A 14,373-nucleotide genomic window follows, 5' to 3' on the forward strand; every position below is an offset into this window, starting at 1 on the left:
TGGTCCTGTCTTGTGGCTGTGATGCCTGTGCACACATTTTCCCATGTATTTTAAGTGGGCACAATCAGCTGTGTCCTCTAGGAGCTACAAGGTTCAGGGGCGATGGCAGAAACAGTGCTAGTCATTGTTGTAAATGTTCTCAGACCATTGTCCTTTTTACAGTGCGGCTGATTTTCCAATGAAACTTGCTGTTTTGTGCTTCCTCCCCCCTCAGCTGGCCTCTTTCCAGTGCTTTTTATACAAGGAGAGGGAAAGGCCAGCCTCTGTGCATGTGTGCGTGTGTGTATGCGTGTGTGTGTCTGTCTGTCTGTCTGTCTGTCTCCATAAGAGCTTGGTCCTAGGAGTTTAGACATTCGTGCCATGACAAAACAAACCATGAGATGAGCTCTGGTTGCAAACTTGACAGTTTGAGAGTGTTCTGCTTTATGACACCCAGGGCTCGTATGGAGGTTCTCGTTCAAGATTTAGTCTCAGAGCACAATTAAATCTTTTTCCCTTCTCTTATTTCCTAGGGCTCCAGGGTGCTTGTTGATGCACGAGACAAGCTTGGCATTCCTTGGCAGCACTCTGAAAATGAAAAGCATGGGATGTTCCTGATGGCCTTCGAGAACAAAGCAGGGCTTCCCGTGGAACCCGCCACCTTCCAGCTCTACGTGCCGGCTCTGAGCGCGCTCTGGGGGGACTCTGGGATCCGGGAGGCTTTCAGCCGAAGGAGCGAGTTCCAGCTGGTGAGTGAGTTCCTGCTTTTACCTCTATTTTTTTTTTTTTTTTGAGACAGGCTCTCACTAAGTTGCCCAGGCTTGGCTCAAACTTACCTCCACCTCCCACAGTACAACCTGAGATTATAGATGTGCAACCATGCCCAGCTTACCTGATATTTTACGTGTTAGTAGAATTTCCTTAAAAATTGTAAAACCATCGGCAAGCTGTACATTGCTATAGATCCTAATATTCAACAACAAAAACACACAAGGAACCCAATTAAGCTATCTGAATGGTTCAAGAGGAAACAGTTCACTCTAGCCAAACGCTTTTGTTCAAGGAAAAAGAAAAGTTTTTAAAATATGAAAGATTGGTGCAACTGGGAATCTCGTCCATAGCAGGAAATGAGTTTCTCCTGCACACAGCTCTCCACCTGGGGGTGTGGGGACAGCAGACCCTGAGCATTTCCTGGTCAAGCTTGGAAGCATCTGGCCCTTTGCTACTCTGTTCCCTTCAGATCTGATTCTCCTGCTTTAAGGTCTGAAGTTGTGAAAGGGCTAGCTAGTCATTTTAGTCATCTAGACCGGGTTAGCATAAGTATTATCAGAAAGTGTGAGTGTTTTGCCTGTCTGCCTTTTGGTTTTGCCTGACTACTTTTAGCATGGACAGAGTGCCGAGAGATGTACTGATCTTCCCCTGACCAGATCAGGTGTGCACGGCTGACCCTTGTGCACACCCAGTGTATTTGGGCTCCGGAAGCACTGCTGGGGCCTCTTCATGTCTTTGTCCTAAGTGCCCAGATCCCAAATCTCACATCATTTGTCCCTGGCTTTCCCTTTCTGGTTTTACTGTAATATATATTTATTTTTAAGCAACAGAGCCTTGCTTTTTACAGATTTTCACACTCTAAGTGAATGGTTTCCTCCTGTACCTAGTCTTCTGGGCTTGCCTTTGTCACTTGGCAATTTTAGATTTACTCACCTGGTTTTCCGTTTTCCCTGCTACCTAATGTTCCATCCTGTGAATACGCTGGGTCTGCTCGCTCCCACTGGCACAGTCCTAGAGTGTTTCCTGTTTTGCTGTTGCAGATAAACTCCTACAATCTTTGTCTTCTCCAGATGTACTTGATCAAGGGTTCCTGTAGGAAGTACACTGTGGAATATAATTGCCAGGTTACAAGCATGTTTATCTCCAAATAGACACAATATAACCAACTTCCCAAAATGGCAGTACCAGTTACACCCCACCAGCATGGGAATTCCAGTTGTTCCACATACAGGCCAATATTTCATGTTAACAGACTTGAATTTTTAATTGTATCTCATTATGGTTTCGTGGAAGTTGCCCTGAGTTTACTAGCTCTACATGTTTTCCCTTCTGGGATACCTGCTGTGTCCTTCACCCATTTTTTCCCTCCTGAGTTGGTTTTATTTTCTTGAGCACCCATGAGGCTCTGCAGATAGTCTGCTGATCACCCTCTCAGTTCAGTTTCCACATATGCATCAGCTCATTTCCTGCAATGCTAACATCTTACCAACCTCAGTACCGTGATCAGAACAAGGAAATTACAGGCACTGTGCAATTAATCAACTATAGACTTTATTTAAACTTAACTTGTTTTTCCTCTGATGTCCCTCTTTCACCCAGGGAGCAGCCCTGAATTCCCCACTGTGGTGGGTGTCTGTCCCCTTGGTCCCTTCGATTTGTGACAGCTCCTTGGTCTCTCCTTGGCTTTTCTGACCTGGACATATACAGACCACTTGCCAGTTATCTTGCAGATGTCCTTGTCTAGATCTTTCTGGTGTTTTCTCATCACTAGAGTGAGGCAATACATTCTTTGGCAAGAAAAGCACAGAAGTGACACTGTCCCAAATCCAGAGCACCCCGTCAGGTCTACATGGTGTGGACAAGTCCAGCTACTGTGAAGTGAGCCTCAGTGGTCAAGGCAGCACCTGCCAGCCATCTCCCCTGGAAAGCTGTTATTTTTCCCTATATAATGGTCGAAGTTTTGAGATACTTTGACACTATGCCTGTATCCTGTTTCTCCTTAAGATTTTGCCCACTGATTTTATTTTTACTGCATTTTTTGTTTTTGTTTTTGTTTTTGTTTGTTACCGGGGATTGAACTTGGGTCCTTGCGCTTGCACAGCAGGCGGCCAAACCACTGAGCTAAATCCCTAGCCCTTTTTACTGCATTTTTATTGGTACATTTTAGATACATAATGATCACATTCATCATGGGGAATTTGTACCTGTGCATGATATATCTTGCTGCTTCTTTTTTCCCCATCTCCTCCCCTCCTTTCAACCCCCTCTTCCCTTCCTTCTTTATAAAAGCTTTGCTTCCATTTTTTCCTTCTATTTGGGTTTTTTTTCTTCTCCCTTCCTTCCTTTCTCCCTTCTTCGTCCCCCCTCCCTTGTTCCACTTCTCATTTGAATATTTTCTTCCCAATATCTATTATACATTTTGATCCTTATTTCCACTTTTGGTTTCTCACATCAGAGACAATGTGGTATTTAAACATGTGTCTGATTTATTTCACTTAGGAGTAAGGTCTCGAGGTCCATCCATTTGGCTAGAAATGTCTCAAGTTTATCCTTCTTTATGGCATAGTAGTACTCCATTGTATAAAAAACACATCTTCTTTATCCACTCACTGAATGATGGAAATTTGAGCTGTTTCCAAGAGTTAGCTGTTATACACTGTGCTGCTATAAACGTGGGTGTGCATATATTGCTATGATATGATGCTTTTAATTCTTTCGGGAAGAAAAGGAAAATAGTCTGGGTTAAGTGGGACCTCTAGTTTTAGGGGATTTTTTTTTTTTGTACCAGGGATCAAACTCAGGACCTTAGGCTTGCAAGGCAGGTGAAGCACCACTGAGCTAAATGCCCAGCCCTAGTTTTAGGGGATTTTTTATGTTTTATTTTAAATTTTATTTTATTGGTACATTTTAGGTGTACAATATAATGACATTCATCATTGGAAATTTGCACCTTTACATAATCTGTCATGGTTCTTATATTTCCCCCTTCCCCTGCCCTCCCTTCAACCCCTCCAATCCCCCCTATTTACAAAGACTTTGTTTCCATTTTTTCATTTTCTCATATTAATTCCATTCCCTTCTTTCCTTTCCCCTACCCCTTCCACTTCCCCTTCCCCTTTGCCCCTTTTCTTCCTATTTCACATTACCTGTTATACCTTTTAGTCCTTATTTACACTTTCAGATTCTCACACTAGAGAAACTATTTGGTATTTACACATGTATGTCCTGTTTATTTCACTTAAGAGTATCACCTCAATGTGCATCCATTTAGCTATAAATGTCTCTAATTTCTTATTTTTGATGGCTGAGTAGTACTCTCGTTTCATTTTAAAAACCACATTTTCTTTATCCAGTCTCCAGTTGATGGGCAATTCCGCTGCTTCCAAGTTTTAGCTATTACAAACTATGCTGCTATGAACATGGGTGCACATATATCACTGTGGTACAACTCCTTTAATTCTTTGGGGAAGATAACCAGCAAAGGAATAGCTGGGTCAAATGGGACTTCCAGTCCTAGTTCTTTGAGGTATCTCCATACTGATTTCCACAGTGGTTGCACCAGTCTACACTCCCACCAGCAGTGGAGCAGGGTTCCTCTTTCCCCACAGCCCCACCAGCATTTGTTATTGGTTGATTTCATGATAGCAGCCATTCTTTCTGGGGTGAGGTGGAATCTCATTGTTGTTTTCATTTGCATCTCTCGAATGACCAGTGATGTTGAACATTGTTTCATATGTTTATTTGCTATTTCTACTTTGTTGTCTGAGAAATGTCTGTTCATTTCAGATGCCCATTTTTGGATTGGGTCTTTAAATTTGGGAGGTCTGATTTTTTAAGTTCTTTATAGATTTGAGATAGTAGACCTTTGTCTGATGAACAGCAGGTGAAAATTTTTTCCCACATTGTGGGTTGTCTCTTCACTCTGTTGGTGGTTTCTCTTGCTGTGCAGAAGCTCTTTAATAAGAAGAGATCCCACTTGTTGATTGTTTGTGCTAGTTCACAGGCAACTGAGGTTTTGTTCATAAAATCTTTTCCTACACCAATGTCTTCAAGAGTTCTACCTAACCTCTGTTCCAGCCAGTTCAGTGTTTCTGTTTTAATATTTAAATCTTTAACCCATTTCAATTTTAGTTTAGCGCATGGTGAGAGATATAGGTCTAGTTTTTATCTTTGGCAAGTAGAAACTCAATTTTACCAGCACCATTTTTTTTTTTGGTATGGGGGATCAAACTCGGAACCTTGCACTTGCGCAGCAGGCGGCGAAACCACTGAGCTAAATCCCCGGCCGTCAGCACCAGTTATTAAAGAGGCTATCTTTCCTCCAGTGAGGGTGTTTGGCTCCTTTGTCGAAGATGAGATGGCTGAGTGTGTCTGGAGTTGTTTCTGCATCTTCTATTCTGTTCCACTGGTCCTCCAGTCTGTTTCTTTGCCAGTACCATGCTGTTTTTATCACAGTAGCTTTGTAGTTTTAAGTTGGGAATTGTAATGCCCCCTGCTATGTCTCTGTTACCTAGAATTGCTTTTGTTATTCTGGGTCTCTTCTTGTTCTGAATGAATTTTTGGATTGTTTTCTCAAGGTCTGTGAAGTATGCTGCTAGGATTTCAATTGGGATTGCATTGAATCTATATAGCAGTTTTGGAAGTATGGCCATTTTCACTGTGTTGATCCTTCCTACCCAGGAGCACAGGATGTCTTTCCATTTTCTGATATCCCCTTCAATCTCTCTTTTCAGAATCCTATAGTTTTCAGAGAAGAGGTCTTTGATTTCTTTTGTTAGGTTGATTCCTAGGTATTTCAATTTCTTGGATGCTATTGTGAAAGAAATTGATTGCCCTATTTCTCTCACAGTGAGTCTGTCATTGGTGTAGAGGAAAGCTATTGATTTTTGTGTGTTGACCTTGTATCCAGCTACTTGACTGAATTTGGTTATTAAGCCTAGAAGACTTTTGGTGGAGTTCATGGGGTCTTCTATATAAAGTATCATGTCACCTGCAAATAATGACAATTTGATGTCTTCATTTCCTATCTTTATTCCTTTTATTTCTTTCTCTTGTCTAATTGCCGTGCCTAATGTTTCCAAAACTATATTGAACAGGAGTGGTGATAGTGGACATCCTTGTCTTGTTCCTGATTTTAGTGTGAAGGATTTCAGTTTTTGACCATTTAGTATATTGGCTGTTGGTTGTTCATAGATGGCTTTTATCAGATTGAGGCAGAGACTGTCTATTCAAATTTTTTGTAGGGTTTTTATCATAAATATGTGTTAGATTTTGTCAAATGCTTTTTCTGCATCTATGGAGATGATCATATGGTTTTTGTCCTTGGCTCTATTGATATAGTGTATTACATTGATTGATTTGCATGTGTTGAACCATCCCTGCATCCCTGGGATGAATCCCACTTGGTCAGGGTGTATGATCTTCTTGATGATCTTCTGCATTCTATTCGCCAGTATCTTATTAAGGATTTTTGCACCTGTGTTCATTAGTGAGATTGGCCTATAGTTCTCTTTTTCAGTTGGGTCTTTCTCTGGTTTGGGGATCAAGGTGATGCTTGCTTCCAGGAATGAATTCAGGAGTATTGGTTCCCTATCCATTTCATTGAAGAGTTTAAACGGTAGTGGCAGTACTTCCTCTCTAAATGTCTTGTAGAATTCAGCAGTGAAGCCATCAGGACCCAGGCTTTTCTTTTCTTTTCTTTTCTTTTCTTTTATTTATTTATTTTGGTTTTTTTGGTAACGAGGATCGAACTCAGGTCCTTGCGCTTGCGCAGCAGGCAGCGAAACCACTGAGCTAAATCCCCGGCCCCTCTTTTCTTTTAGTTGATAAGTTTTTAATTACCTTTTCAATTTCATTGATTGATACTAGGCTGTTTAGAATTTTTAGCTCATCTTCGTTCGTCTTTGGTAATTCGTAAGTATCTAGGAATCTGTCCGTCTCTTCTGTGTTTTCCATCTTATTGGCGTATAGGTTCTCGAAGTAGGTATTGATCCTTTGTATTTCTGCTGGGTCTGTTGTAATTTCATCCTTTTCATTCCTCATTGCATGGATTTGGGCCTTTTCTTTCCTTTTTTGATAAGGTTAGCTAAGGGTTTGTCAATTTTGTTTATTTTTTCGAAGAACCAGCTCTTGGCTTCATTGATTTTTTTTGTATCGTTCTCTTAGTCTCCATTGCATTGATTTCTCTTCTGATCTTTATAATTTCCCCCCTTGTATGAGTTTTGGGTTTGTCTTGCTCTTCTTTTTCTAGAACTTTGAGGTTCAGTATCAGGTTGTTTAATTGGGCTCGCTCTGTTTTCCTAATGTGAGTATTCACTGCTATAAATTTCCCTCATAAGACTGCTTTCATTGTGTCCCATAGATTCCAATATGTTGTATTGTCATTGTGATTTAATTGAAGGAACTGTCTGATTTATCCTTTAATTTCCTGTGTGACCCATTGGTTATTCAGAAGTGTGTTGTTGAATTTCCACGTGTTTATGAAATTGTTGCAGTTTCTTTTGCTATTGATCTCCAATTTCATTGGACTATGGTCTGATAATATACAGGGGATAACTTCATTTCCTTTGCACCTACTTAAATATGTTTTATGAGTGAGTATGTGGTCTATTTTGGAGAATGACCTGTGTGCAGCTGAAAAGAATGTGTATTCTGATTTTGTGGGGTGGAGCCCTCTGTAGACATCTGTTAAGTTCATTTGTTCAAGAGTTTGATTGAGTTCTAGTATTTTGTTGCTTATTTTTTGTCTAGTTGATCTATCCATTTGTGACAGTGGGGTATTGACGTCCCCCACTACTGTTGTATTAGGGCTTATATGGTTTTTCATGTCCGTTAGTATTTGTTTTATATAGTTGGGCACACTAGTGTTTGGTGCATAGATATTTATGACTGTCATCTCTTCCTCTTGGATTGTTCCCTTTACAAGGATGTAGTGTCCTTCTTTGTCTCTCTTAATCAGTGTTGGTTTGAAATCCACTTGGTCTACAAAGAGGATAGCTACTCCTGCTTTTTTTCGGGTTCCTCTCGCATGGAGTATTGTTTTCCACCCTTTAACTTTCAGTCTATGCATTTCTTTTTGAATTGTATTTCTTGTATGCAGCATATTGTTGGATCTTGACCCCTTCTGCCAGTCTATTTTTTTTTGATTGGTGAGTTGAGACCATTAACATTGACGGTTATAACTGATACGTATTGACGTATCATTGTCATGACTTTTTCTTTCTGATGGATTCTTCCTCTTTGCATTTAATTTCTTGTTGTGCCCAGTGGATTCATTCTGCTGGGCTTCCTGGGGTTGTGATCCTCATTGTCTTTTCCTAAGATATTGTCTGAAATATTTTGGAGTACTGGTTTGGTATTCATGAAGTTCCTAAGTTGCTCTTTGTCATGAAAGTATCTTATTTCTCTGTTAATTTTGAAAGACAGTTCAGCAGGGTACATCAATCTGAGTTGGAGGCTGTTTTCCTTTAGGGCTTGAAATACATCACTCCAAGCTCTTCTTTCCTTGAGGGTTTGCATTGAGAAGTCTGCTGTGATTCTGATGGGCTTTTCTTTGTATGTGATTTGTTTCTTTTCTCTCACTGCTTGTAGAATTTTGTTCTTCTGTTACGTTTCTGGAATCCTAACTATTATATGCCTATGCGTAGATTTTTTTTTCATCAAGGCTAGTTGGAGTCCTATATGCCTCACTTATCTGTATGTCAAGTTCTTTTCCCCTTCTTGGGAAGTTTTCTGCCCTCACTTCTGTGACCAGCTTTTTTATGTCATCTGCCCTCTTTCCTGTTTCTTCATTGTCTCTGATTAGTCTTATGTTATTCTTCTTTGCATCATCTAGCAGCTGCTGGATTGCTTTCTTGTGGTCCCTCACAATTTTGAAGCAATTTTTCTTTTCCTGGTCACTAATTGCAATCTTATCTTCTGTATCTGAAATTCTGTCCTCACATTGGTGCATTCTGCTGCATAGACTTTCAGTGGAGTTTTTAATCTCCTGGAAATCTGTTTGCATCTGTTTTATGGATTCCATTTGTTTCCTATGTTGAGATTCCATCATGTTCCTGAGCTCCTCTCTAGATTTATTAATCATGTCTTGCACTATGGCACAATCTCTGCTGTTACCTGAGAAATTTTTTCTGATTTCATTTTTTCCAGGACCTCTTTTGTTACCAGTTCAGCGAGTCCAGGTGGTTGAGTATCAGAGTGTTGCATCTCATTTCCCTTTGGGATTGCTGTAGGTGATCAGGAAGTCTGGTTTTGCGGCTTGTTTACGTGTCTTCTCATTTGAACGGGGTGTGTGGGGGGGGGTGCTGCTGGCACCCACGCGGCTGACCTCTTCTGCGCTAGGAACGTTGGAAACCTCCTCCTCTGTGCTCCCTAGTTTTAGTTTTTTGAGGAATCTCCACGCTTATTTCCACAGTAGCTGCACCAGTCTACATTCCCACCAACAGTGGAAAAGGGTTCCTTTTTCCCCACAGCCCCACCAGCATTTGTTATTGGTTGATTTCATGATAATAGCCATTCTTTCTGGAGTGAGGTGGAATCTCAGCATTGTTTTAATTTGTATCTGTCCACTGACTCGTGATGTTGAACATTTTTTTCATATATTTATTTGCCATTTCTGCTTCTTCATCTGAAAAGTGTCTATTCATTTCCAGTGCCCATTTTTGGATTAGGTCTTTAAATTTGGGAGGTCTTCTTCTCTGAAAACTATGGCACTCTGAAAAGAGAGATTAAAAATGATATCAGAAAATGGACAGATATCCTCTGCTCCTGGGTAGGAAGGATTAATATAGTGAAAATGGCCATACTTCCAAAACTGCTATATAGATTTAATGCAATTCCAATTGAGATCCCAGCAGCATACTTCATAGACATCAAGAAAACAATCCAAAAATTCATTTGGAGCAAGAAGAGACCCAGAATAGCAAAAGCAATTCTAGGTAACAGAGACATGGCAGGGGGTATCACAATCCCCAACCTGCAACTCTACTACAAAGCTACTGTGATAAAAACAGCATGGTACTGGCAAAGAAACAGACTGGAGGACCAGTGGAACAGATTAGAAGATGCAGAAACAACGCCAGACACACTCAGCCATCTCATCTTCGACAAAGGAGCCAAACACCCTCACTGGAGGAAAGATAGCCTCTTTAATAAATGGTGCTGGAAAAATTGGGCTTCAACTTGCCAAAGATTAAAACTAGACCTATATCTCTCACCATGCACTAAACTAAAATCAAAATGGATTAAAGATCTAAATATTAAAATAGAAACTCTGAACCAGTTGGAACAGAGGTTAGGTAGAACTCTTGAAGACATCGGTGTAGGAAAAGATTTTATGAACAAAACCTCAGTTGCCTGTGAACTAGCACAAACAATCAACAAATGGGATCTCTTCTTATTAAAAAGCTTCTGCACAGCAAGAGAAACCACCAGCAGTGTGAAGAGACAACCCACAATGTGGGAAAAAAATCTTCACCTGCTCTTCCTCAGACAAAGGTCTACTATCTCGAATCTATAAAGAACTTAAAAAATCAGACCTCCCAAATTTAAAGACCCAATCCAAAAACGGGCATCTGAAATGAACAGACATTTCTCAGACAAAGAAGTAGAAATAGCAAATAAATACATGATAAAATGTTCAGCATCACTGGTCATTTGAGAGATGCAAATGAAAACAACGCTGAGATTCCACTTCACTCCAGAAAGAATGGCTGCTATCATGAAATCAACCAATAACAAATGCTGGTGGGGCTGTGGGGAAAGAGGAACCCTGCTCCACTGCTGGTGGGAGTGTAGACTGGTGCAACCACTGTGGAAATCAGTATGGAGATACCTCATACAACTAGGACTGGAAGTCCCATTTGACCCCACTATTCCACTGCTGGGGATCTTCCCCAAAGAATTAAAAGAATCATACCACAGTGATGTATGTGTGCCCATGTTCATAGCAGCACAGTTTGTAATAGCTAAAACTTGGAAACAGCCCAAATGCCCATCAACTGGAGACTGGATAAAGAAAATGTGGTTTTTTAATAAAATGGAGTACTACTCAGCCATAAAAAATGAGAAATTAGAGACATTTATAGCTAAATGGATGCACATTGAGGCAATACTCTTATGTGAGATAAATAGGACACACATGTGTAAATACCGAGTAGTTTCTCTGGTGTGAGAAACTGAAAGTGTAAGTAAGGACTAAATGTATAATAGGTAATGTGAAATAGGAAGAAAAGGGGCAAAGGGGGAGGAAGTGGGAGGGCTAGGGGAAAGGATAGAAGGGAATGGGATTAATATGAGGAAATGGAAAAATAGGAACAAAATCTTTGTAAGTAGGGAGGACTGGAGGGGTTGAAGGGAGGGCTGGGCAAGGGTGAAAAATAAGAACCAAGAGAGACTATGTAAAGGTGCAAATTTCCAATGATGAATGTCATTATATTGTATACCTAAAATGTACCAAATGATTAGAATGAATAATCGATAATGTAAAATAGGAAGAAAAGGTCCAAAGGGGTAGGGGTAGTGGGAGGGGCAGGGGAAAGGAAAGAAAGGAAAGGAAAAAATGCTGAGAAATGGAAAAAATGGAAATAAAGTCTTTGTAAATAGGGAAGGGTGGAGGGCGTGAAGGGAGGGCTAGGAATGGGGACAAAATAAGAACCAAGATGCATTATATAAAGGTACAATTCCCAATGAGAAATGTAATTGTGTTGTATACCTACAATGTACCAATAAAAGAATTTAATACAAAAAAAAAATTTGGGAGGTCTGATTTTTTTTGAGTACTTTATATATTTTAGATATTAGTCCTTTGTCTAAGGACCAGCTGGCAAAAATTTTTTCCTACTCTGTGGATTGTCTCTTCATTCTGTTGGTGGTTTCTTTTTTTTGATTTTTTGTTTTGTTTTGTTTTTGTTGGTGGTTTCTTTTTGCTGTGCAAATCTTTTTAATAAGATGAGATCCCAGCTGTTGATTATTTGTTATATTTCCTGTGCGATTGGAGTTTTGTTCATAAAATCTTTGCTAACATCAGTGTCTTCAAGAGTTCTACCTCTTCTATCTTCCAGCAGATTTAGTGATTCTGTTTTAATATTTAGGTCTTTGATCCATTTTGATTTGAGTTTAGTGCATAGTGAAAGATATGGGTCTAGTTTTAATCTTTGGCCTGTGAAAGCCAGTCTTTCCAGCACCATTTATTAAAGAGGGTCTCTTTCTTCCAGTGAAGGCGTTTGGCTCCTTTTTCAAAGATAAGGTGGCTGAGTGTTTTTGGAGTTGTGTCTGCATCTTCTAATCTGTGCCATTGATCCTCAGGTCTTTCTTTACTAGTACCATGCTGTTTTTATCACAGTAGCTTTATAGTATAATTTCAAGTCAGGGATTATGATACCTCTTGCCTTGCCTTTGTTGCCCATAATTGCTTTTCTATTCTAGGTCTCTTCTGGTTCCAAATGAATTTTAGGATTGTTTTCTCTTAATTCTGTGAGATATGCTCTTAGTATTTTGATTGGGTTTGCATTAAATCTATATAACAATTTTGGAAGTATGGCCATTTTCACTATATTGGTTCTTCCTACTCTAGAACAAGGGATATCCTTCCATTTTGTGATATCTTTTTCTCTTTTTTAAGAGTACTGTAGTTTTCAATCTAAAGGTCTTTTACTTCCTTTGTTAGATTGATTCCTAGGTATTTCTTTTTTTGGATGCTATTGTAAAAGGGATTGTTTCTCTAATTTCTCTCCCCCATGAGTTTGTTATTCATGTACAGGAAGGCTATCGATTTTTGAGTGTTGACTTTGTATCCAGCTACACCACTGAATTTAGTTATCAAATCTAGAAGTCTTTGGTGGAATTTTTGGAGTCTTCTATGTAGAGTATCATATCATCTCCAAATAATGATAATTTAACTTCTTCCTTTTCTAGCCTTATTCCTTTTATTTCTTTGTCTTATCTAACTCCACTGGCTAATGTTTCCAGAACTATATTGTATAAGAGTGGTGATAGGGCCAGGGTTTTAACTCAGTGGTTCCGCTGCCTGCCTTGCAAGGACAAGGACCTGAGTTCGATCTCCGGTACAAAAAAAAAGAAAATAGTGGTGATAATGGATATCCTTGTCTTGTTCTTGATTTTAAGAGAGAAAGCATTCGCATTTTGTCCATTTGGTGTGATGTTGGCTGTTGATTTGTCATAGATGGATTTCATCAGATTGACATAAAGACCATCTGTTCCAATTTTCTGTAAAATTTTTATCCTGAATGGGTGTTGGACTTTATCAAATGCTTTTTCTGCATTTATTGAGATGATCATATGGTTTTTGTCCTTGGCTCTGTTAATGTAGTGTATTACATTTATTGATTTGCGTATATTGAACCATCCCTGCATCCCTGTGATGAATCCTGGTTGATCATGGTGTATAATCTTCTTGATGGTTTGCTGCATTCTGTTTGCCACTATCTTATTAAAGATTTTTGTGTCTGTGTTCATTAAGGATACTGACCTGTAGTTCTGTTTTTTGGTTGGATCCATTTCTGGTTTTAGTATCAAGGTAATGCTTGCTTCCAGGAATGAATTTTGGAGTGTTGCTTCCCTTTTGGTTTCATTAAAGAGTTTGAGAAGTAGCAGCATTAGGTCTTTTTTAAATGTCTTGTAGAATTCAGTAGTGAATCCATCACGACCTGGGCTTTTCTTTGTCAGTAGGTTTTCAATTACATCTTTAATTTCATTGATTGATAATGGTTTATTTAGAATTTTTATATCTTCTTGATTCAGCTTTGGTAATTCATATGTATCTAAGCATCTGTTTCTTCTGTGTTTTCCATCTTATTAGAATACAGGTTCTCAAAGTAGGTATTGATGATCCTCTGGATTTCTGCAGGATCTGTTGTGATTTCACCTTTTTCATTCCTAATTGCATAGATTTGAGTCTTTTCTTTCTTTCTTTTTTTTTTTTGATAAGATTGGCTAAGGGTTTGTCAATTTTATTTAATCTTTCAAAGGACCACCTCTTCAACCCATTGATTCTTTGTACTGTTTAATACTCTCCATTGCATTATTTTCTGCTCTGATCTTTATAATTTCCTCCCTTGTACCAGCATGGGGCTTGACTTGCTCTTCTTTTTCTAGAAGCTTGAGGTTCAACATTATTTGACCTCGCTGTGTTTTTCTGATAATGGGGATTCACCGCTATATATTTCCCTGTAGGACTGCTTTCATTGTGTCTCATAAGTTCCAGTATGTTATAATGGCATTATTGTTTAATTGTAGAAACTGTCTGATTTCTTCTTTAATTTCATCAGTGACCCATTGGTTGTTCAGAAGGATATTTTTTAATTTCCATACATTATGAAGTTTTTGTGGTTTCTTTTGCCATTGATTTACAATTTCATTGCACTGTGGTCTGGTGATATGCATGGGATAATTTTAGTTCCTTTGCATTTACTTAAGCATGTTCTGTGAGCTAGTATATGGTCTGTTCTGGAGAATGTCCCTTGTGCAGCTGAGAAGAATATATTCTGATATTGTGAAGTGGAACACTCTGTAGATACCTACTAAGTCCATTTGTTTAAAAGTTTAGTTGAGTTCTGATATTTCCCTGTTGATTGTTTTCTCTAGTTGATCTATTTGTGTCAGTGG

General features: G+C 39.2%; 1 protein-coding gene across 1 annotated transcript in view; it reads left to right on the forward strand.

Moving 5' to 3' along the window:
* Gna12 (G protein subunit alpha 12) overlaps nt 1-14,373 on the forward strand; it is a 102,613-nt gene that overhangs the window by 42,074 nt on the left and 46,166 nt on the right. The window contains exon 2 of the mRNA XM_004840412.3: nt 513-728. Within this exon, the coding sequence (XP_004840469.1) occupies nt 513-728 (216 nt within the window). The remainder of the gene's footprint in view (nt 1-512; nt 729-14,373) is intronic.

The sequence above is a fragment of the Heterocephalus glaber genome, unplaced genomic scaffold (assembly GCF_053883595.1).
Source record: "Heterocephalus glaber isolate CG9 unplaced genomic scaffold, H.glaber_assembly_v1.0 deba00001610, whole genome shotgun sequence".
In the NCBI taxonomy this organism is placed as follows: domain Eukaryota; kingdom Metazoa; phylum Chordata; class Mammalia; order Rodentia; family Bathyergidae; genus Heterocephalus; species Heterocephalus glaber.